Source organism: Sturnus vulgaris, chromosome Z, assembly GCF_052056855.1.
Source record: "Sturnus vulgaris isolate bStuVul1 chromosome Z, bStuVul1.hap1, whole genome shotgun sequence".
In the NCBI taxonomy this organism is placed as follows: Eukaryota; Metazoa; Chordata; class Aves; order Passeriformes; family Sturnidae; genus Sturnus; species Sturnus vulgaris.
In genome coordinates, this window is record NC_142283.1 from 52090350 (window position 1) to 52112698 (window position 22349).

At 35.1% G+C, this 22349-nt stretch overlaps 1 protein-coding gene across 47 annotated transcripts in view; it reads left to right on the plus strand.

Annotated features, from left to right (window-relative positions):
• Window positions 1-22349, plus strand: part of PTPRD (protein tyrosine phosphatase receptor type D) — a 1149067-nt gene that overhangs the window by 915839 nt on the left and 210879 nt on the right. For all 47 annotated transcript variants that reach the window (XM_088156870.1, XM_088156871.1, XM_088156869.1 and 44 more), the window contains 2 exons: window positions 8621-8766; window positions 12854-12995. In XM_088156870.1, coding sequence (XP_088012996.1) covers window positions 8621-8766; window positions 12854-12995 — 288 coding nt within the window. The remainder of the gene's footprint in view (window positions 1-8620; window positions 8767-12853; window positions 12996-22349) is intronic.

Here is a 22349-nt window from a genome sequence, read left to right on the forward strand (position 1 = left end):
GACTCTGAAAATATACGGTATCAAAAATACTGTCAGTGTAAATACATTGTAATCAGTGCTGTTATGTCTGCATAGCCATATCCCAGAGCAGGCTGCTTGTGTTGTGCTAACCATTCTGATGTATTGTAAGTGACTTGTAGGCAAGGAACTGGGACAATCCGCTGGGGCCTTCAGTCACTGAATCTTTTTTAATATCTATATACAGTTTTCTGACCTAGTTTATGAATGTCTGCTTGTGCATCAGCAATGTATCATCCTAACCCGTGTTACAGTACAGCTGAAGGTGGGCTGCATTGCATAGCTCACAGGGCTTGCTGGTAAGAGGAGTATGTATTCTGTCTACTTGGCTGGACTCTAATTCAGGTTTCATATAATTGATTCTTGTGGATAAATGGTAAATGTTAGTTTATAATTAACAGAGGGAGGTGCTGATCAAGTTTTGGGATGAAGCAGGCCTAACTTAGAAGGAAAGAGATTTATGAGTCTCTAACTAGGTTTTTTAATTATTATTATTTTATAACAGCCTTAATGATATTGTCTTTTTTACCAGTTTAGCTCAATAAATTATGCTTATGTCAAGTCATGTCATTTCCTAATGCTGTTTTGCTAGTAGAAAGTCATCTTGAACCCCTTAATGCCCCATATTGCATATGTTCTTATGGGCTGTGAGATTTGATTAGACACAAGCATACTTCCGCTTGAATAGGAATTATGAGAATTTGCTTATGTGGATGGCTTGTCAAGCATTAGCACTGAATCATATTAGTATGTAGAGTCAGTATTATTACTAGATAGTTGATTTTGCTTTTACAGTCAGTTTGCCCTGTGTATAAATGGCAAGATATGCATTTTGTTGTTTTTAGATAAATAAAATATGAGTGGAAGTTTCACTTCGTTGTTACAGTGCCCCAGTTTTATGCTTCCTCATTTTGGTGCCTGTATTTTGAGGGTTTCAGTAAGACTGAAACACTTCTAAAGGTCATCTCTCTAGTCATAACCCAGATATTCCAAATCCCTAATTGCAACTTGTAGTGTCTCATTTATTCGTACCTTTCTCTTGGAGCAAAACTCTTCTGGAAAGAGATCAGCTGGCCTGGCATTTTAAAATCCACTGCTTTTACTTTGCACATTGAAAAGGAGTGTCAGCTCTCAGTTACCAAATAATTCATATGCAGTATGCAGACATTAAATTTTGAAAAAGAAGCAGTAGAGAGCTTTGAAGCAGAATTTCCTTTTGTTAAATTAGTGAATATGACAAGGTTATGTAATATTCCTGGGGGATAAAGTGGTACACGTCACTAACCTTTTAGATTCAAGAGGCTTCATGCTTTTTATTTGCTGCTGAAAGACGGCTTAGTACTGGATTTACTAGCAAGGTCCTCTTTCTAACTCAGGTAAATTAGTCCCACCTAGCTTTTACATACACTTTTATGATAAATACTGGTAAATACTATGTATATACACAAGCTTTTCTTTTGTATTGTGTGTTTGAACATGTGCTGGTTTATGACTTAAAGGCATATCTGCAGTTGGGTAACATAATGAACAGTGGGTTAATAGTGCTGGAATTCCTATAGACATCAGAAAAAAAAAAAAAAAAAAGGGGAGAATTCTTGGCCACCTATGCATTTACTGGATAGTCAGAATTACTTAGTCATATACCTGCATCCTTCAGTGCTCAGGTTAGTCAAATACTAGAACCAAACATCCTGATTCTCTTTTCTTGAGGACTAGTGTAAACCACAATTTTTGTGTAGAAACAACTGAAGAGACTGTGAAGTAAGTAAGGAGAGATTTAGAAGCAAACATATGCCGCTTTTGTTTTCTATAGCCATGTTTAAATGAAGGCTAAATTTTGCATTTAATTTTGTGTTTAAATTTTGCATTAATGCATACAAAGCACTGATAGCTAAGGCTGTGCACACAGTTTGAGGAATGAAGGCAGGAGGGCATGGGTGTGGGATTAGGCCTCTCTTTAGGAGGTCTCTCCTTTAGTCTTATCATCTGTGGAGTGACTGTGAAGCCCTGGCTTCCTGTTACACTTAGCACAGTATTGCTCTCACAGGGCAGTAGTTAATGGTTGGTCCAAGTTTTACAATGAATGTCCCAATAATTTGTCATGAAACTAGCTTAAATTGGTAGTAGTTTGCCTGCAAGAGTTTTAATAGATAAAGAACAGCAGTAAATACTTTGTCAGCTGCTTTATTCTTCAAATATAAATGTATTGGTCTATTCTATTAGTAAAAGACTTTTTTCTCGGGTTTTTCCACATAGGTTCTTCATATTTGTGAAAGCCTTTTTCTTTCTCTCAGTTATTACAAGCTAAAAATGAACATGTGTGTGTGAATGATATTAGTTGGCAAATAAACGTCTGCTTCTGTCTGTGTTAGTTCATATACCTCCCATGTCCCTAGGGCTCAGATAATGTCTGTCTCTAAAAAAGCATACATAATCCACAATGAAATGAGCTGGTAACAAGGTTTGCAGAGCTTAGAGGTACACATTAAATATGTGCTATTTTAACATTAGACCTTTTGGAAAATGTAGCCTACCTACAATTTCCTCCCATTGTGAGGCTGTACTTGTAAGTCTGTAATTTGACATTGTATTGCAGGGAAGAATGAATCTAATGGTCAGTCTACTGTACAAAAGACAGTGTTGAGTTTTCATATTTTCCTTGAGACATCATCAAATGATATTTTTATTTTTTTGGGTTGCTTACTAAATCTGTAGGGTGGGTATGCTCTCACAGATTGAAGGTTGGGAACTGGAGATGACTGCTAAATTGGAAAAATAGCCCCGAAGAAGCAGCCAGAAACCTCTCTCAAAAACCAGTCGTTTTTTCCTGAGTGCTTTTGCTTTTAGAAGAATACGTGTAGCAGAAAGAAGGCGGGGAGATGAGTGTTTCAATTATATTATCAAGATTTTATGAGTATTGTAGGGGCTGAGTTTTTAAGAGGATGCTGTGATGCCTGTAAAATAAAATAGCTTGATTGCCTTTACCCAGACTTTTGGGAAATGTGTGTTTGTACCTAGAAATAGTTTCTGTGAATCAAATGGATCAAGATTTTCAGCCAGACTTCACTGGCATGGCTGAACTGTATTTAATAGTTAAAAGATACAAAAATTATAATTTTCATTCACAGAATAATGAAACTATTGAGCTGCTCCAAGTATGATGACGTCTGAAGATTTCTGTTCTTCTTGCTGAAGGATGTTAAGGCAGGGGCAGTTTTAAGATGTTCACAGAGGAAAACAGGAAAATTTCACAGCTTGTCACTGACAGACAAGACCTTTTAGGAACATACTACTTGTTAACTTAGGAGTTTATGCAGATTTCATTAATACAATTTTTTGTTCTTATAGAAATAAAAACTGATTAGCTTTTCTCGCATAGTCAGTTGCAGATGCTCTGTAAGTGCAGGTGAAACAATTTCTTAAAAAAGTCATCAGTCTAACTGATGTCACAAATTATTACTGAGGAGTAATTTAGCAGCTAATGCTGTATATAAGGGTGTTTTGAAATTCTCTTAAGTAATTTTCCATTAAGTACTATGTAACAGTTTTTAAATATATTAACTACTGGAGGAATTGTGAAAATAATGACAAATAATGTACTTTGTAATACATCAAAACAGTATCAGACTGTGATTCCGTGCAGCATTTGCCTGTGTATTCATTTTTACCTGGATAGAAGTCTTCACCACCTTCACCGTCATCAAATATGAACCAGTCTGTGGCCTTTCTGTTTAGATTATTTTCTCATAAATCTTTGGAATACAGTGAATACTGCAAACTGGGAAATGGGGTCAATAAAAATGTTTGCTTGGTTTGGTTTGGTTTGGTTTGGTTTGGTTTGGTTTGGTGAGAGTTTTTTTGCTTGGTTGGGGTTATTTTTCTGGTTGTTTCTTAATTGTGTTTGTTGTTATTTTTACTGTGTCAGAAATTTCTGAGTGTGTAATTTGACACGGGGAGAATCACTGCAGAACTTTTTACTCAGAGTGAGTCCAGTTGTATACACTGAAACTTTATGCTGCTAGACCAATAATACTATGCTAATTGAAAATGATTCTTGTGATTGTATGTGTGCCAGACCACATTGTTTAATCTGCTGTCAACCAATAGACATTTCTGAGTCTGAGCTGAAAACATTTCATGGGAACAGTTGTGATTGTCATCTTCCAGCTTTTATTGCTACAAAACCAATCTTTATAACTGAAAAAGTTACTGTAATTTTTAAGAATTTGCCTCAAATGTGTGTGAATTTATAAGCAGATGAGTCATTTGAAGGAAGTGTCATTGCATTTTTAATTTTTTCTGATGTCTTTATTCACCCTTGCCATATACGCTTACAAAGTATACAGTATGATATAATTTATGGCAATTTTTATTCTTAGCTAGTAAACTTAATATTTCAGGCATGTGATGATGTTTAGTCCTAAATTGAATTATCTTATAAAAGGAACTTTCATGCACCTTAAACAGAGCCTGCATCCTTTATGTATTGTGTCTGTGGGAAGTTCACATGCTGAGCTATCTGTAGTTGGACTGCACACACCCTGTTCACTGTCAGTTTAAAGAAGGTGAAGTTTTGTCCTCATATTCGCCTTTACATTAGAGGAGTATGCCCATAAAAATGTCTATACACAAGAATAGTTTGCAGTAGCTGTGAAGAAGGGGGATAAAGTAGTAATTTCAGAAGTACTTTGTGAGACATTTTTTTTGAGTGAAAGCATAACACAGAGAACAGGATAGGAACTTTAAAACGGATAATTCTATAACATGATGAAATGTAAATTAATTAATTCCATTCACTACTTCAAAATTATTTTTAAACTTTATAAAGACAATGTGGAGGTGCGAAGGGAAGAAAGAAAGGTCCTAGGCTCGTGCCAAGATATTCAAATGTTCCAATCAAGTTATTTTAGTGTTATGTTAAAAATATATTTTATGGAGCCATAAGGTGCAAAAAACCTCCACTTCTGTCTGGATGTGGTAAACCATCTCTGTTTCAGAAGTTCCTGTGCCCCCTGCGGGGACAGCTTGATTATTTATTGAAGTAGCAGCCTAATTTCTATGGGGTTAAACTCTTTAAAACAAATAAGTGCAAGCTCAGTGTGTTTAAGGAGAGCTAGCAATAAATTCAATTTTCCATTGTATATTAAGGGTGTGATTTGCAGTAGTTTAATAGTTATCACTTCAGCTTCTCAAGGTCCTAGCAAGAAGTGCATACCGAGCAGCAGATGGTGGGAGCCCTCAGGTCTTGAATGACAAAGCTTGTAGGACTCCTCAGAAGTCCATGTTACGGATATCTCCCACTCTGATTTTATTTTCTTTAGCTTGACAAGGTATCAAAATTCACTATCACTACGAATATCTGAGTAGGCACTGGTATAGAAACAAGCAAAACTTGGGTGTTCTGGCATTTAAAAGATAATACTGTAGCAATTTTATGATGCCCTCAAGAGAATTTAAGTGCAGAAATATGAGATGCTGATTTTAAATGAATTTCACTTATTTTAATTACACTTCTGTTATTTTAACTGCATTTATTGATGTTACCAAGGAGAGTTCCAAAGTGCTGAAAGACTCTGGTACTGTAGCTGATAACATATTACATCTTATTTTTTTGGCAGATTTAATTGCAGTGGAAGGTTCCCATATAGATTGTTGCTGTGCTTAATGAACTGTGCTGTGGAGAGTTTTTCTTGAACTATGCACCGCTGTTGTTAAGGGAGATCGAAAATAGTTGTCAGTTCTCAATCAAAATTGCCCTCATGTTAATAAGCACAACTGTGTGTGCAGTTTAATTGTGTTTGCTATCAGAGTGCCTAGGAGCTTAGGTCACAATCAATGTCAAGAAACTGACAACATTAATTGTGGAGATAATTTGTGTCAACGCTTAATTAGCAACCTTTATAAAGATAAAGGCAACAAATACTACTTTTCATTTTTGCTTCTGCTGGGTTATGATTTCACATACCCTTACACTGATGGTGGTTACTTTATATGTAACAACATGAACATGTTGATTGAGTAATAAAAAGAGGGATTGCAAAATACTTACCTGTTTCCATGGTAGGTAATTTTATAAATTCATTTATGTTTTCATAATAATAATTTATCTTTTCTGCTGTCATGTAATACCTGAAAGATAACAGGCTTACTTCCAGTATTGTGTGTTGGAGGAGAGTTGTGGCAATGTTTTTCATAAGAATTACTTACTCTTGTGAAAAGAAGCTTTGACCAGATATATACCTTGATTTTTTAAGCTAGATTATTGTCTAAGTGAAAGACAAAGATCACCCCAATTCTCTTCCATACTTGACTGTGAAGCATTTTTATCGATGTAGATAGTATAAGTCACATCATACAAGAAAGTGGATTATATATACAATCTTAAAACATTGTTTTCCTTGAAAAATGCCCATAAGTTGAAAATTGCATCATTATGTACACCTGCCCATGTTTTCTGTGTCGAATGCTATGTGTCTAATGCTGCGTGGTTAACAAACAACAGCTTTACTAAAACTGTTGGTCCAGCAGAAATTCACATAGGATGGCAAAAATACTGTTGTTCAGGTAGCTGGAGCCATGTTATGTGTTCAGTCCTATTTCTGGAACTCCACAGTGTAGATAATAACACTCTGCAGAAGCTAGTACACAATTTTTGTAAGGGGTCATGGCAGCTACAGTCCTTTACCAGATTTTGGACAGTTCTGCATGAAGAAATTACTGGAAAACTAGTTGTACCCCTTATGGCAATTAAATTTGTTAAAAGATTTTTAATTTTATTTATTGCTACGTGTGCTATTTGCTGCCCGTGAGCTGCTGTATATAGTTACTGTGTGCTGTTGGACTTCCTCATGAAGTGTTTCTCTTTCAGTGGCTGGAATTCTAACAATGAATTCACAAAATGTAAAAAAAAAAATTAAAAGAGAATGGCAGCGTGTCATTTTTCACTTGGTGGCCCACGACTACAACTTGTGCCACAAAATGTCAGTATATCAGATTCAGTCAAGTCTCTTTATGTATCACAGTGCTGAGTTAAAGCATACATTGAAAGGGCTCAAAGAGAGCCTTTCAAAGAAACCCAGATGTTCTTCATCAGAATATATTTTTGCCTTTCTTGTGGTCCAGACATAAATCCTGTGGCTTGGGAAAAGATTTCTGATTTTTTCACTTAAAGTATGTTTTATTTGCTGTGGTTCTGGCAGTTTTTGACATCAGAGAAGTTCTTTCATAATTTCCCCATGGCAGTAGTGGTACACTGGCTGAGATGTGCTCTTACATTAGGGTTTAGGTACATTTTTACCAGGAAAATTAGTGGAGTGGAGGCTTCTAGAGCCCTTGAGCATTCTGAAATGTTAAAATCTAAGACATTTTCTTGACATTTTTGTTAAAGAAAGAGCATGAAGATTTTCACGATCATTATATTTTTTAAAAATGCCCTTTTTTACATTAGGAGTAGGGTAAAAAGTTCCCCTAATTTCATTTTGTAAAATGGCATCTTGGCATTTTAAAGTATTTCAGGATTTTTTCCAGTGCTGCATACATGCATGACAGTAGTCTGCTGGGTTTCCTACAATCAAATAAATATGCTGACAGGAAATGCTGCCTATGGAAAGAATAGTTTTGCAGAAAAAGGGGTTAGACATCTTAAGACTTAAAGAACAGCAACACAGAAATGAAAACTAATACAGTAAAGGTACATACCTGTCAGAACTAGAGAGGAAAGTGAAGAAGAGGAAAGGTAGGAAACATAACGGAGCTGACTGCTGATATATGAAGATGAGAACAAAACTGAATTTCAACAGATGATATAAAGCAACTACTATGGAGGATGGCTTCATAGCAAGAACCTGGGATTTTTACCACTTTTTTTGTCCCTAAGTTCTCACGTTGTATCACTTAATTCATTATCTGAAGGTGTATTGTATCTTTAGAAATTCTTTTGCTAAGAAAGATAATTATGTGAAGATTTACAGGAATTTTTCAATATTTTTATTCTCTGTTTAGGTGTAATCTTACAGATTTTGATATTTTATATTTAAAAGTCATACATTGTGTTGGTCTAAATTTGAAAATTTTGTCTCACCACAGGTGAAATAATAATTTCAACTTGTTGTGACAGAAATAAAGGGAAAAGGAATAATGAATTAAAATGGCATTTCATACTTTCAAAACTGTTTCTCCATTTCTCTCCCTCTCTTGTTACAGTAGTTGAATCTTTTTTTAGTTCTCCTTTCTGACGTAGTAGAATTTGGGAGTGAACAGGAGCTATACACAAAACTGTTCCCAAGGATAAATCTCACTTTTGGTGCAGTCCTTTTTGCCTGAACTCTTAATGCATAGTAATGTGTGGTCTTGCTATTCCAATGCCATTAGATTTTGGTTTTAATATAAATTTCACTAGTAAAATCTCTAAGGACTTTACTGACTTTTTAGGGTTTTTTAAATAATGCTTTCTCTTGCAGGTGAATGATACCACTGGAGAAACAAACCATTTCCTTATTTTTAAATTTTGAAATCTTGATGTGACTTTTTAAAACTTTATGTTTACTGCTTGGATTCATTTGGGTAATTTTATTTTTCATTTTATTTTATTTTTTTGTTTCAGCACCACCAAAGTTTACAAGAACTCCCGTTGACCAGACAGGGGTTTCAGGAGGAGTTGCCTCATTCATCTGTCAAGCCACAGGAGATCCAAGACCTAAAATTGTCTGGAACAAAAAAGGAAAGAAAGTCAGCAATCAGAGATTTGAGGTATTAGGTCCATTGTTCTGTTCCTCTGAAAAACATTTTATTCCAACCTTGTTTTTAATCCCACTGTGTGTGCTTTATTATTTAATTCTTTATAGAATTGACCATCAGGGATAATTCGGTGGGGATAGTCTTGTGAAGTTTTTAATTTTGAAAAATGATTATGCATAGAACCATTAAAAAGAAAACTGCTGCTGCTGTTTTCTAAGACAGCATGGTTGATCTGAGGAGCTCGGTGGTGCCTGTTCAGTTTGCTGTCTCACCAAGGAGCTGGTGGGGACATCAGCTGAGCAGTGACTGCTGTCTCCCAAGAGCCAGCCACCTCCTTTTGTGACAAGGTTCATCGAGCAGGGCTTGCTTTGGCTGCTTCTGCTGCCACAACTCCTTACCCCTGTAGAGGAAAGAGATGAAAGGGTCACTAGTTCCTGCTGCTGAAGAGGAAAGGTAAAACTTGCTTACTTTTGATTGTTTTCTTAACAATAAAATTAGGAAAAGACTTGGAGAAAGGTGTTGCTCCCCACAACCTTCAGTTGAAGGAAACAGTGAAAACAATCTGCTCAAAGGATTCAGATTATCTGGGGGAAAGAAGAAAACAAGTATTATTCCCTCTTGTAGTGGCAAGAATAATTAATATCAGATATGGGTTGACTTTGAACGTGAAGAAAAAACTCAGGAAATGGGGGAAAGCTTTTAGAAGAGATATCAAAACTGGTACTAAGAGTGTATAATTGTCTTACATGTTTTCAGTGCCAGGTAAGAGACTTCTGTCTACTGAAAAACAGCTGTTCGAAGATTAATGATTTGTATATAAAACAGTTGTGACATGCATTTTATGAGCAAATGGTCTAACATATAGTTACTAACAACTGACTGAATATTGAAATCCTCTATATTAATTTGTGTTAACATTTGTGAAGATTGCTGGTCCCAGCTTTCAGGTTAGATTTTTTTAGAAGAAATGCATTTCTGCTATAAACCAGATTTATTTTCTTGATTTTTGGTTCAATAAATATCTAAAGTCATTGGAATTCACTCATTAACCATTGTAACTTCTGGCTTGTGTATTTACTACGACAGGAAAAACAAAATCATTAATTTAAATGTTACCTCCTAGTGCCAAAAACTGTTTGCACTTTACGGAGCATATGCAGAGCTGTAATTGGCTAGAGGGATTAACACAGAAGTTTTATAATAAATTTTACACAATTTGTCCTCTTCACAGAACTTTCACTCAAAGTGAATTTTAAACAGAGAAAGATTGAGCATGTATATGTTTACTGTGTGTTATTCTGCAATATGTCTTAGTTTAGTTCCTTTAATATATTGTTTTCTAGATATGTGTGTACTTGTTTTTAAAGAGAATAAGCAAAAAATAAAAAAGTTTTATTTCCATAAAAATTATTTGAATATCTATATTTTTGTAACTATAAAAAACATCTTAAAATGTTTCAAAAATGCCTTTAGTGGACTGTGGAACAAGCAGTATAGCCAAAGAAGATGGAGTGTATTTCAAAGAAATAGATGGCACTTGCCAAGTGTTTTATAATTTTTATCATGTCCGCTAAGCAGAGCAGTTACAAGGTGTGCATACCAAATCATTATTATAAGCAGCTTCTCTTCCTGTTCAAAGTAAGGTGGTTATTCATGCCATAGAATCACTAAATAAAAAAAGAACAACAGTAGAAATGAGATTCAAAAAGACATATGAAACATTTGGGAAGCAAGAAATGTCTGAGATTTTCAGCTGGACCAGTAAGAGAGTATTTAGTTTGGTTTCTTTTCCTATTCTTTCACAATAATATTTTGTATATTTCTCTGAGTTACTTAATGATGAAAGACATTAAAGTGTTTTACCTGAACACTTGTCTTCATATAAATACAGCTAAACAGTAAATACAGTTCGAAAGGACTCTTGTGGTCCATCTTTCCCACATGCTTTCCCAGGGATGCGGCGATTTACTTTTCTATAATTTAATGAACCTGGAGAGTCTCCTACAGGGTTTCATGAAACTTGTCATGATTATTTGTCCCTGCCATAACTCTTTTGCTGGAACTTGATGTATGCAGCAATTGGAGAACTAATAGTTTATTTCCTCTCTTTGACTGTTTATATATTTGAAGACTATTGTCATTGAAATTTCTTTCTCAGCAGCTAATTCTCCCAACTTATTGAGAATAGCAGTGAAAGCTAGGCATTGCTTCTGAAATTAAAATACACAGTAAGACCTTGAGGGTCTTCTCTGTTAATCTTTCAGCTTTTATTTATATTGCAGATACAGACTCTGAATGAGGATCTTTCTTTTCTCCTCTTCCTTCAAATTAATTCAAATAATGGTTATTACAAAAATCTGATTTAATTTGCTGAGAAGTCCTTCTCAGAGGAACTTAAAATGGAACAGAAAAGGGAAAAATAAAAGTTAAAAATGAGATCATTCTACCCTGTGTTCAAAACTGCTTTTATTAAAAAATCTCTGTCATAAAAAAAATAAAATCTCATTCAGTAGATGGGGAAGAGTTAGGATTTAACTAGCTGTCATATGCAGGAAAGGGGAGAACTCATCATATGAAAAATAAATCCCTTTTATGGTACATATTTTTGAGACACCGGACTTGAGACTTAGTCTCTGCAGTATTGCCCAATGCAGTCTGCTGCAATTGTTTTCAGTGTCTGTCCAGATACGTTTATTCAGAATTCAGGTTTAAACAATAGCAATTACTCTTTTTAAGTATGTCTGTGACTATACAGATTCTGTGCTCACATTTTTTATCTGTAAATCATCCGTCTGACTGCTTAAAGATGGTGAGATTTTTTTCTCCCTCATAAATGTCAATTTATCAAGAGTTCTATTATTTGTTTAATTGTGCTAATATCAGGTGTGTATTTTGTCTTGTGGAGATTTGTTTAATGGCTTTACTGAAACAACAAGAAAAAGTAATACATCCCATGGGCTATCAAACAAATTCAGTATCAAAAAATCCCAGGGTTTTATCTTACTTTCACTGCTCCCAATGCTAAACAGAAACCGAGCAATTCTTACAATGAAAATAGCGAGATGCAGGGCATATTTACCACTATTTCTAACCCTGGACTTTATATCTCTCTTATTGTCAACATGTACAGAGATCTGGCAAGTTGCTTGTGTGAAAATAAGACAGAAAGACATAAATGTACAAATAGGCATATATGTAGATCACTTTGTGCATGTATGTATAGATGATGGACAGATATTAATTATTTTATAGAGGAAAACAAAATTCAAAAATTGTTGTTTGTTTATAAGTGCTATTTATCTGAGAACTGATATCTCTCAGTGATTTTTCTAAATTTATTTTTTTAAAAGTAGATTAAACAGATTATTGCTATTACTTAATTATTAAGAAGTTTTTTTTCCAGGACCTGTGGACCATTGCAGTACTCACCAATATTTGATGTGATTCTGACTGCAGATCAAGAAGGAAATAAGATCTGTTCAGTGAATTTTCTCATATAAATGTTATTACTTCTTGTGTGACTATTGCAATTTTATAATGAAATCTTAGATTGGCTTTATTATTTAGTCTCCTGAATTATGACTTTGTTGGATAAATTTGCTTATTTTGTAGGTTAAGTACAAAGCTAAACTGAGTCATCCTGTTTGGTTGAGAAATTGCAGTTTTAAACTTTGGAGCCAAATGAATGAGGGAACTGCACTCTGCGAGTAGAGAGGGAATAGAGCCTGCAGCAATTAAAATGAATGTAACTGTTATTTAAAGATAGAGTACTTTAGCTAAGGGATCACAGACTTTTTTTCTTACAGCCCTTGTTTCCTGGGTGTTTTGGTTTTTTTTGTTTGTTCGTTTGTTTCTTGTGCTGTATTTCTTGAAGCTATGTTAAAGTGGCCACTGAGTACTCACTGAACAGCAATATGTGTTCCGAGTGTTGCCACTTAAACGTTTTCCCATATGACTGGAATTTGTCCTGGTACATAAATTTGAAAAACGAACCTGTCTTTGGTGACTTGAATACCAGCAGGCCACTGCTCGTGAACAGATGAGCTGAGGGATAGGTATTTGTAACAACATCTGTGACAGCTTTTGTTTCCTTTTATAGGTAATAGAGTTTGATGATGGATCTGGATCAGTTCTCAGAATACAACCACTGCGTACCCCACGAGATGAAGCTATTTATGAATGTGTGGCTTCCAACAGTGTTGGCGAAATAAGTGTGTCCACAAGACTCACTGTGTTACGTGGTGAGTTCTTTCTAAGCATAACTAAGTCACTTTACAGAGCTCAAAGTACTTCATTGTTGTAAAGTTGTGATTTTCTCTGGCAAAGTTAAATGCAGTTCTTTACAAGTGGACCTTACTATAGTCCTGATGCTGTTCATTATAAACTTTTTTACATAATACTTGACCGCCATGTTTGTGACTTTTGACCATAAAATGGTAATGTGAGTATGTAGGGTATGACAGATAAGAATGAAGAAAAGAAGAATTAAGTGAAAGAGAAGAAATAAGCCACACACAACAGGTTATATCAATTACTACTCTAGACAACCACTTTATGAATGCATTTGACTCGCATTTTAGTGCTGCCCTGGGTACCTTAGCTTTGTTCAATCAGCATTTACATGGAAATTTGCTCAATTAACAGTGTCCTTGAAAAGTTACATGAACAGTTTTTAGATGAGGTTAAGCTGCTGCAAAATTTCCACCACAAGAGGCAATCATAAAAAAGGTGAAGGCTTCTTCCTCTTCAAATATATGTCACCTGAACTGTACTGTTTTAATAAGTTTTGAAAACAGTAAAGAAAAAAATCAATTTCTTCAATGCTGTAAGGGGTGAGGATATTAATGTACTGCCAAGCCTACTGTCTAGATAATACTCAGAGCAGAAAATACTAGTAGTCAAACGACCTGAATGTTTCGTTTTGTCACCTGGAAATTAATAGACACTGGATTTGAAGACACTTCATGGAATATCAAACTCTTCTGTTTGCCGGGCTGGCTTTATGACTGAAGATTACTCTCTAGTATTTTGATATTATATGGCATTACAAGGTTTGCAGAATTCTTAGGTGCCTGTTTATAGAAATTTCAGATGATTAAACAGCTTTACAGAATTTAGAGGAAAATTTGTGGTATATGTAATTGCAGTATGTTTCTTTCTTGATCTTCTATCCCAAGCAGTATAGGATGACAAGATTTTTTTTTCCTGTTATTTTCTGAAGTGGGATTTTTACTGGAAAAAAATTCTATCATTTTATTAGCTATTTTAATTATTACAGACAGTCCTGACATTAACATTGGAGACAACTAGTAACACTGTGTGCAAACCCTTTCAGTATTTAAAATTGTTACCTATAATGCCATGATTGTTTTGTATATTATCATTTAAAAATGCTTCCCCATCTAGCCAATGAAAACAGGAAGATTGGTAGATTGATGTTTTAATAGCACCTCTTCTTAACTCCCTGAGAAAAGATTCTGCCTTTATTAAGGGATAGGAGCACTTTCTATGTACAGCTTTCACATAGTTTAAAATAAACATAAAATGAAATTTTTATATTTTATGAAAAGTTTTGCAAATAAAGGGAGATTGGGAAGAGGAGCAAGGAAAAGCAAAGAACAGTGTGCAAACTCGGTGGAAATAGTATTCTTTGTCTTCATAGTTTCTTGTAATGTATTTACAAGACTACTGATCATGAAATGTGCGCACGTGTTTTGAAAGAGTGTGCTCTAAACCAAAGTTCTCATTTTGGCTTTTGTAGAGAAGCAACATATCTCTCATATCTCTCTCATGGCCCTCATATCTCTCTACCAAGAACCACAGCAGTTAAAAAAGATAGAGGGGTTGTCTGAGTTTCAAAACTGACTGACTATTCAACGTGGTCTCTTTCTTTACTAGTATTATTGATTATTAATCAACTTCTTGTAAAGCATATGTAGCTTTGCTGCCTATTTTTTTGCTTGATAGTAAGAGCAATAATAGTGGCTCAGTGCGTACTTCAGACAGCACTAGTATTGCATCCTGTTTTAAAAGCAGTGCATAATGATATGCATATGCAAATGACTAATGAAAAAATATTACTGGTTATGAAGTTAAAATTAAAATAAATTTCAACTTTAATTAATTTTTTTAATTAAAACCACTGAAATATAAAGACTGAGTATTGTATCCAACCATAATACATACGGCTTTTGCAACTGCTGAAATTTATTTGCCCCAGGAGTAGATTTATGGGTTTAATCTGAAACTGGGAACGAGAGTATGAGAACTCATGAACATACTGTGACTGTGGATTTAGATAAAGGGGTAACGTCAGAGAAAGCAAGGAGCCTGCAGAGAAACAGGGCATTATTAGAAAGTTTTGGTGGGGTTAAAATTTGAATTGCTAAAAGTAGAATGGTTTGCTGTATTACTTCCCAAGACACGGCATAATTCAGTGCTAAAGGCATTAGCCTAGAAGATAATTCTATTATTGCAAAGCCTCTACATTGCAAACTTAGACAAATCTTCACCTTGTAGAGTTTGCTACAGTAGTATTGTGGAAAAATACTCCATTGATGATGCCTTTTTATGAGAGTGCCTCTGCCTCACATAGCTGCTGGAGGAATAAATATATATTATAGATGTGAACAGGAATTAACTAGATTTAATGAAGTACACAAGAGTAGAGTGAGTTGGATCTGTGGTTACTTACCCTTTATTCATCCCTGTGGTATGTATGTGACTCTGGATTGAAGAAGATGCCTATATAACTTTCATATGTTCTTCTGATTGTTCTGCAATGGTTCTGTCACAGACTTAGCTTTGCATTTGTGTTTCTTGCAAGATGTCACCCAGAGGTGAAAGTCAGATTCAGCCGACAAGTACTTCAACCCTGATAGGGAATGTCAGTGAAATCAGGGTGATTCCAGGAGCAGAAGTGTCTACCTACATTCATTTTGTTTGATTGTTTCGCAAGTCCCAGCTAAAAAACATTTCTTCAGCATGGAACAGCAACGTTTTTGCTGATATATCTGTGTCTTTATAGCTAAATTTGTCACTTTTTCTGAGGCCATGTAGAGGAACCATGCATTACAGATGCTGCCATGTTTTGTTAGGTTACTATACTATGGCCAATTCTTAGTATTTGTATTTCAAAGAATTATGAGTATAAAAAATTTTTAGCTTCTAAGTGTTGGAAGATTAAAGTGTGAGAAGGAAGAAGGGCAGAAAAGGCATCTACAGATGATAATATTTCAAGGCCTTACCAGAGACAAAATATTGGATCCTTTTTGCTGTTACTAGAGTAAATCAGGAAATATTCCAGGCTAAATTTGCACTTGTTAGGCTGAATATTGTGAGAGTCTGGACGAAGAATGAATGTCTGAAATAATTGGAAACTGCTCTTGATTTTCTGTATATAAAGGCAGATTCACCCATATGAAAACGTTGAATTTGAAGCGAAGCAAGACCTGAAAAGTCTGGAAGTTGCCTGTCAGAGACAGGCAGACAAGAGGAGTCCATGCTATTTATTTTGAAGCTCTTTGTTTTGAAAGTTTGTGCTGAGAAACATAAGAGTATTGGTGCTTAATGTACATGCCTTTCTAGCCAAGAATGCCAGTGGTGTCCTGGGGGGCATTAGAGGGACCATTGCCAGCAGGTTGAGGGAGGTGATCCTCCCCCTCTACTCAGCCCTGGTGAGGCCAAATCCAGAGTTCTGTGTCCAATTCTGGGCTCCTCAGTACAAGAGAGACGTGGAGCTGCTGGAGCAAGTCCAGCAAAGGTCTACAAAGATGATGAGGGGATTTGAGCATCTCTTTTGTGAGGAAAGGCTTAGGGAAATGGTCGTGTTTAGCCTGGAGAAGAGATGATTGAGAGGGGTTCCTATTGATGTTTATAAGTAACTGAAAGGAAAGTGCAAAGAAGATGAACCAGGCTCTTCTCAGTGGTGCCAAGCAAAAGGACAAGACTCATTCACAGGAAGTTCCATCAGAACATGAAGAAGTGCCTTCGTGTGGAGGTAACTGTGCACACTGCAACAGATTGCCCAGGGATGTTGTGGAGTCTCCCTCACTGGGGATATTCAGGGATTGCCTGTATGCAATCCTGTGCAATCTGTTCTCAGCTGACCCTGTTTGAGCAGGGAGGTTGGACGTGATGATCCCATTGCAGTCTCTTTCAACCCTACCTATTTTGTGATCCATGTATAAGCAATAAAAAGAAATAAAGTGTAGGATCTTCCTATACTCCCCAGACATTAGAGATGAAATAGCTTGTCTTTTACTGTCCATTCATTTCACATTAAAGCCACCTAAATCTGTTTTTAAGTCTTGTCAATGGTGGATATCAAACATTTTCCCTAGTTGTAGAGCAAAGGTTCAAGTGTATATGCACCATCTAGTTATATACCAGTCTATAAATTGTTCAGGAGGGAGGAAATAGTTGCTTCCTTCTAGTAAAGAAACCAGCAGCAATTCTGTTCCGTTAATTTTCAGGAATCCCACTTTTCATTTTGATTTTTTTAAATTTCTTTATAAAGCGTTATCAAGACCACGAGGGCATCAAGAAGCCTTAGCTTTAGCTACTGCTAAGGTGTGTGAGTAAAGCACAGAAGTGTGCAGGTTTTAAATAAGGAAGTGGAGCACAATACGTATATTCTAATGTTGCTCCTGTTTGCTCTGTTTCCCTTGCTGTCTGGAAAGCAGAAGGAGAGACTACAACAGGGCATTTATGCAGAAGGCAGTTTGTTTGTCTTGACACACAATTTTCTCTTATTCTTGTTGATTATGTTGATACTCTGCATGACAAAAATACTGACATACAGCATCAGCGTACCACAGGCAGTATATAAGCCTGAAAGAAGTAAAATTTCTTTGGGAAGTGCCTTGGGTGGTTATTCCTTTTGATATTATTAGAAACTAATCAATTCAGTGTCAAACATTCACTGCTGAAATAAAATGAAATTGATAAAAAACCTAAATATTTACTGTAGTGTTTTCCTGTCCATTGATACACATAGATATTGAGATAATTGTGAGAGATTTTTTGTGAGACTCTCAGAAGTGCACAACATTTCCACATTGAAACAAAAAACAACACCGAAACTAGACAAAAACAACAACCAAACAAAAAAGACCCCTAAACAATTCCAAATCAGAGATGATAAATTCAAGGTGTTACAGTTTTTGTTTCTGCTGCTGCATTGGATAGATTCAATGATAATAGAAGCTCATTTCTGTATTTTCACTTTCACCTTACTTTTACTTTAAATGAGAAGGAACTATTTTGAAGTCATCTGTCATCTGGGACAGCTATCTTAGGGGGCATAGGAATTAGACAAATGAAGTGGCACGGCTATAGTGTTGGAAAATGTGCAGTGGGATGTCTCTCATTTCTAGAGAAACGGGAGGAAGGACTGTACATATTCTGGATATTAGCTGCACAGCAGGAGAAATTTGCTGTGTTCCAGCTGGAACTGTATAAACGATGTACACCACTGTTGATCTGAAAATGTTTGCTGTGAAGTCACATTGATTAATGCCAGGTGGTTATTAGTAAGACAGACTTTTAAAAGTAGAATGAAGAGAAATAAGGGAACTAAGAAAATACCTGTTCACGAGCTTAATACACTGGAAGGACATTTATCTCAATCATGTATTGCCTGATAAGACTTTTGAAGAGCCAAAGGAGTATCATTCCCCAAAACTTCCTAAACTTTCAGTGGTCATGCTATGTGTAGCACCGTGTGACCAGAGCTAGCATGTTCATTACAGTCCTATTTTTATTAAGTCTGTTTTTGAAGAGGATCACTGTAGTTCCTGCTGAGGAAATGCTACTTTACAGTTCATGTTGTAAAGCCTCTCCTGGGTAGCTGTGCAGGGAGGATTAAGAAATGAAACACAGCTGCTTGAAAATCACACAATAGGATTTTGTGAAGTAGTGAAACAAAAGGAGAGGTAGCTAATACAACTTTAGCTTAAAAAGCGCTTACAGGCAGTTACAGAATGGCATGCAGATTTCTTGGAATGGCTTATGAAATAGTACAGAATTAGAAATATTTATCTGTAAGGTTATAAACTCTTTTGAAATTCTTTCTTTGGATATGCAAATATTATTTTTGGCAAATAAATATCAACCTTCCATGCAGTGTAGTTTTAAATTCTTAATAACTTATTGATACTTTTAAAGGTGAGGCGATGACATTTAACTAGTAGCCAGAAAAGGATACAAAAGAATAATGAAATACATGTCTCCTAGCTGAGTTCAAAGGTACTGTATGTTTAAGTTCTGTTAATGGCAAGCGTGCACATGGTAGTGGTTTAGAAAGTACTGCACCTTAAAAATTTTGTAACAATCAGTAAACATCCAAGAGTCTATCACTGTAAATACATGATGCAGGGTATTGAGTTCAGCTTTTAGGTATATGCACTTGAGTGTGCTGATTTAACAGGTATCTATTGTTGACTTTTGTGTAGTTCATCAAAAAACTATGTTATAGTAATTTAATAGATATGAAAATGATTCGATGACTGCTGTAAGTATTTTAGGAAGTTTCTGGCAAGTCCCTCACCTATCTTTTATGGTTAATACTTTTTTTAATATTTTCACTCATGTTTCTATATGTGAAATGTATTAAATATATATTTTTTCAATCAGGGAATCTTCTGGTTACCTTTTCTTTCTTAGTTTGAATTTTACAGATATTCCCTTCTCTTGCACACCATTATGTTATAAATAACCTACCACAGTCATGAATTTGAAGCTACACATTAGATAACTTCTTGCAACAGGAAGAGCTGCTGCTTTAGAAAAATAATATAACAGCAGTCCCATATTTCTGAATTATCATTGTAAATTTCTGTCATCAAAACTTTCAGAAATAAGTTACTTTGGAAAATCAGGAGCAGTCTGATGAAGATCTTTAAAGGTGATGTAAGAAGGTATCCATGGATATCAGATTTTTTTGAGAAATCTGTCCTTTTCCCTACAGTTTTTTACTGGTGAAATTTAATTCAGCTCTTTGTCGTCCTATATATTATTTTAAGATGATTGATTGTTCAGTTGTGTTTTTGAGATCAACATACATGGAGAAAGTGTTCCTGCTGCCCGTTACCACCTATCATGTCTTTGCAAAGGTTTATTTTGCTTACTTCCAGCTCTCAGTGAATTTCACATGTCACTGACTTTCATCCAGCGAAATTTCTGTTTTACCTAAAATGCTGTAAAGTTATCCAGTTCTGTTTCACATACTTGTGCATAGGATTAATTTTATTTTATGAAATATTGACAGTAGTAGAAAATCATTTATACCATACCTTATTACAGCAATATGGTGTTCCTAAGAGACAAACATTGTCTTCAAATCAGTAATATAGCTAGACTATATTGTATCTGTACTTACTACATATACTTATATCCATGAAAGAAAACAAGCTTACAGATGATAGTTCATAAAAAGATGTCTCATATGAGAAACTGAAATAATGCTGGACAAAGAGCAGCTCAGTTTAGCTTGAAAGAATTCTTCATTGACAGTTTTGGCTAAGAATGTACACCTGTTAAATACTTTCAGACAACAGCTAAGTGACTAATTTTAGCATGACTCCCATTTAGGTATTCCCATTCTGCTATCTAATGACTGCATATAGAATTATAGGCATTTTTCATAGCCACAGTGAGTATATGCTGGCTGCTTGTAAAATGCAAATTAAGCCATGTAGAGCAGATAAATTTTAAAACACATTTGTTTTATACTTTTTTCCCCACTGATACCTATGATGATTTAATCCTTTTTTACAGATGGTCATCCTTGCATCATCAGAAATCTGTCAGAAGCGAATGATAGTAAGAACAATGGAAAAAGAAATAGTAGGGGGAGGAGTAATATTTATCCTACCAGCAGAATCAGTATTAGGTGATATAAGATCAGAACTAAAACATTAAATATCCTAACATAAGAGCCATGACTGCTCTTTACAGTAAGGAACCATTTTGATCTGGTTCTTTAAAGACCCAGATAGAAGCAGCATATGGATGTGATATCAAAAATTATGTTTACAAGAAATGGTGGAGCATTACTATGCATAAAACTGTTAGCTGTTCTGAACAAGGAAAGTGGGGTGAGAGGGAATGGTCTATTTCTGTGCTATAATTTTGATACATTGTAGTGCTATGTGTCTATTTTTTATACCTATAAAATTTAATTTCTTCTATTTTCTGCCTGGATGGAATATAATTTAAATAAAACTGTCATTCAGGTTTGCATTCTGGTTCTTTTTATCTACTTAGAAAATGGTTGTCCATTTGTCTTTTTAAATTAGTTAAAAGAAAAAGTGCTAAATATTTTTGCATACACCAAGAATTCTTGGAAAACAGTCACTTTTCCTGGGTTTAGTCGTTATGCATGGATTAAAGGCCTTTGGCCTTGTGTAGTGTGCTCTGGCAATCAAAATACAAATTTTGATTTGTACAATACAATTTGTGCAATGCAAAAAAAAAAAAAAAAAAAAAAAAAAAGCTATATCAGTATCAGGTGTTGAGATTGTGCAGATTTTCATTGCTCAGTGCCCTAAACCCACTGTCTCAAGTGAAGCCAATGGAATAATGAAATCCAATGCAGTTAATCAAACACCGTGTTTCCTGTTGTTTGTATAATCTGTGGCCTCAGTTTTGAAGGCATTTTGTATATCTGTGTGTCCACTCACTTAACAGACTCTTGGGATATTAATTACCAATGTAATCGCTAAAGTTGCACAACACAAAAGTAAAACAGACAAAAGAATTCTAGGTATTTTTTTCATGTCATTATTTCATATTGATTTTAAAAAGTAATGTATTCTAGGGATTTTCTTTTTAAGGAGATGATATGGTGATTAGTTCCTCAAGTGCTGACAGTGTCGTTGTATCTGTAAGGAACCCAGTGGTTTTAGTCGCTTGATAGTTTCAATTTAATTGTTACCACAGCAAATCTTCATATGAGATGTCTAGTATAGCATAAGAAAACTAAGGCAATTACTAGAAAAAGGCATATATTAATATAGTAGGCTTGTCTTCATTTTTCCATGCTAGCCATATCTGTGAACATTCGTGTCTTACCAAGTGTACCATTAGGGTGACAGAAATGTTTGCTGAAATACAGGATGTGTTTGACACTAGTGTACTGAGCTGACAGTAAAATTAAACACATTTTAATATAATAAGTGCTAATCTTCAAATACAGAAAATGCCCAGTAAGAAGGCTTTTACACATATATCTGTAAAAGTAATTTAAAAATTAAAGAAAGCTTCTGTAATACTTCAGCTTGCATAGCCTGGTAATAGGTCATAAAATGGTATCTATTACTATAATTTCCAACTTTTCAAGGATTTGACATAGGAAGCGAAAACTAAAATGAAGAACATATACTAAAGTATTCAAAATATTTTTGGCAAACATACAGACATGAAAAGGAAGACGAAATTCAAAAGACCTTGACAAAACAAAAATATTCTATTTATTAGGACTAGAAATGGAACAGTTCTGAAGCAGTGACTTTCAGTTGATTCCACAAAGGAAAGGAGGCTTTGTTGCATTAGTGTGGCAGGAGGTTGAAAGAACTGTGATTTAAGTATCTCTT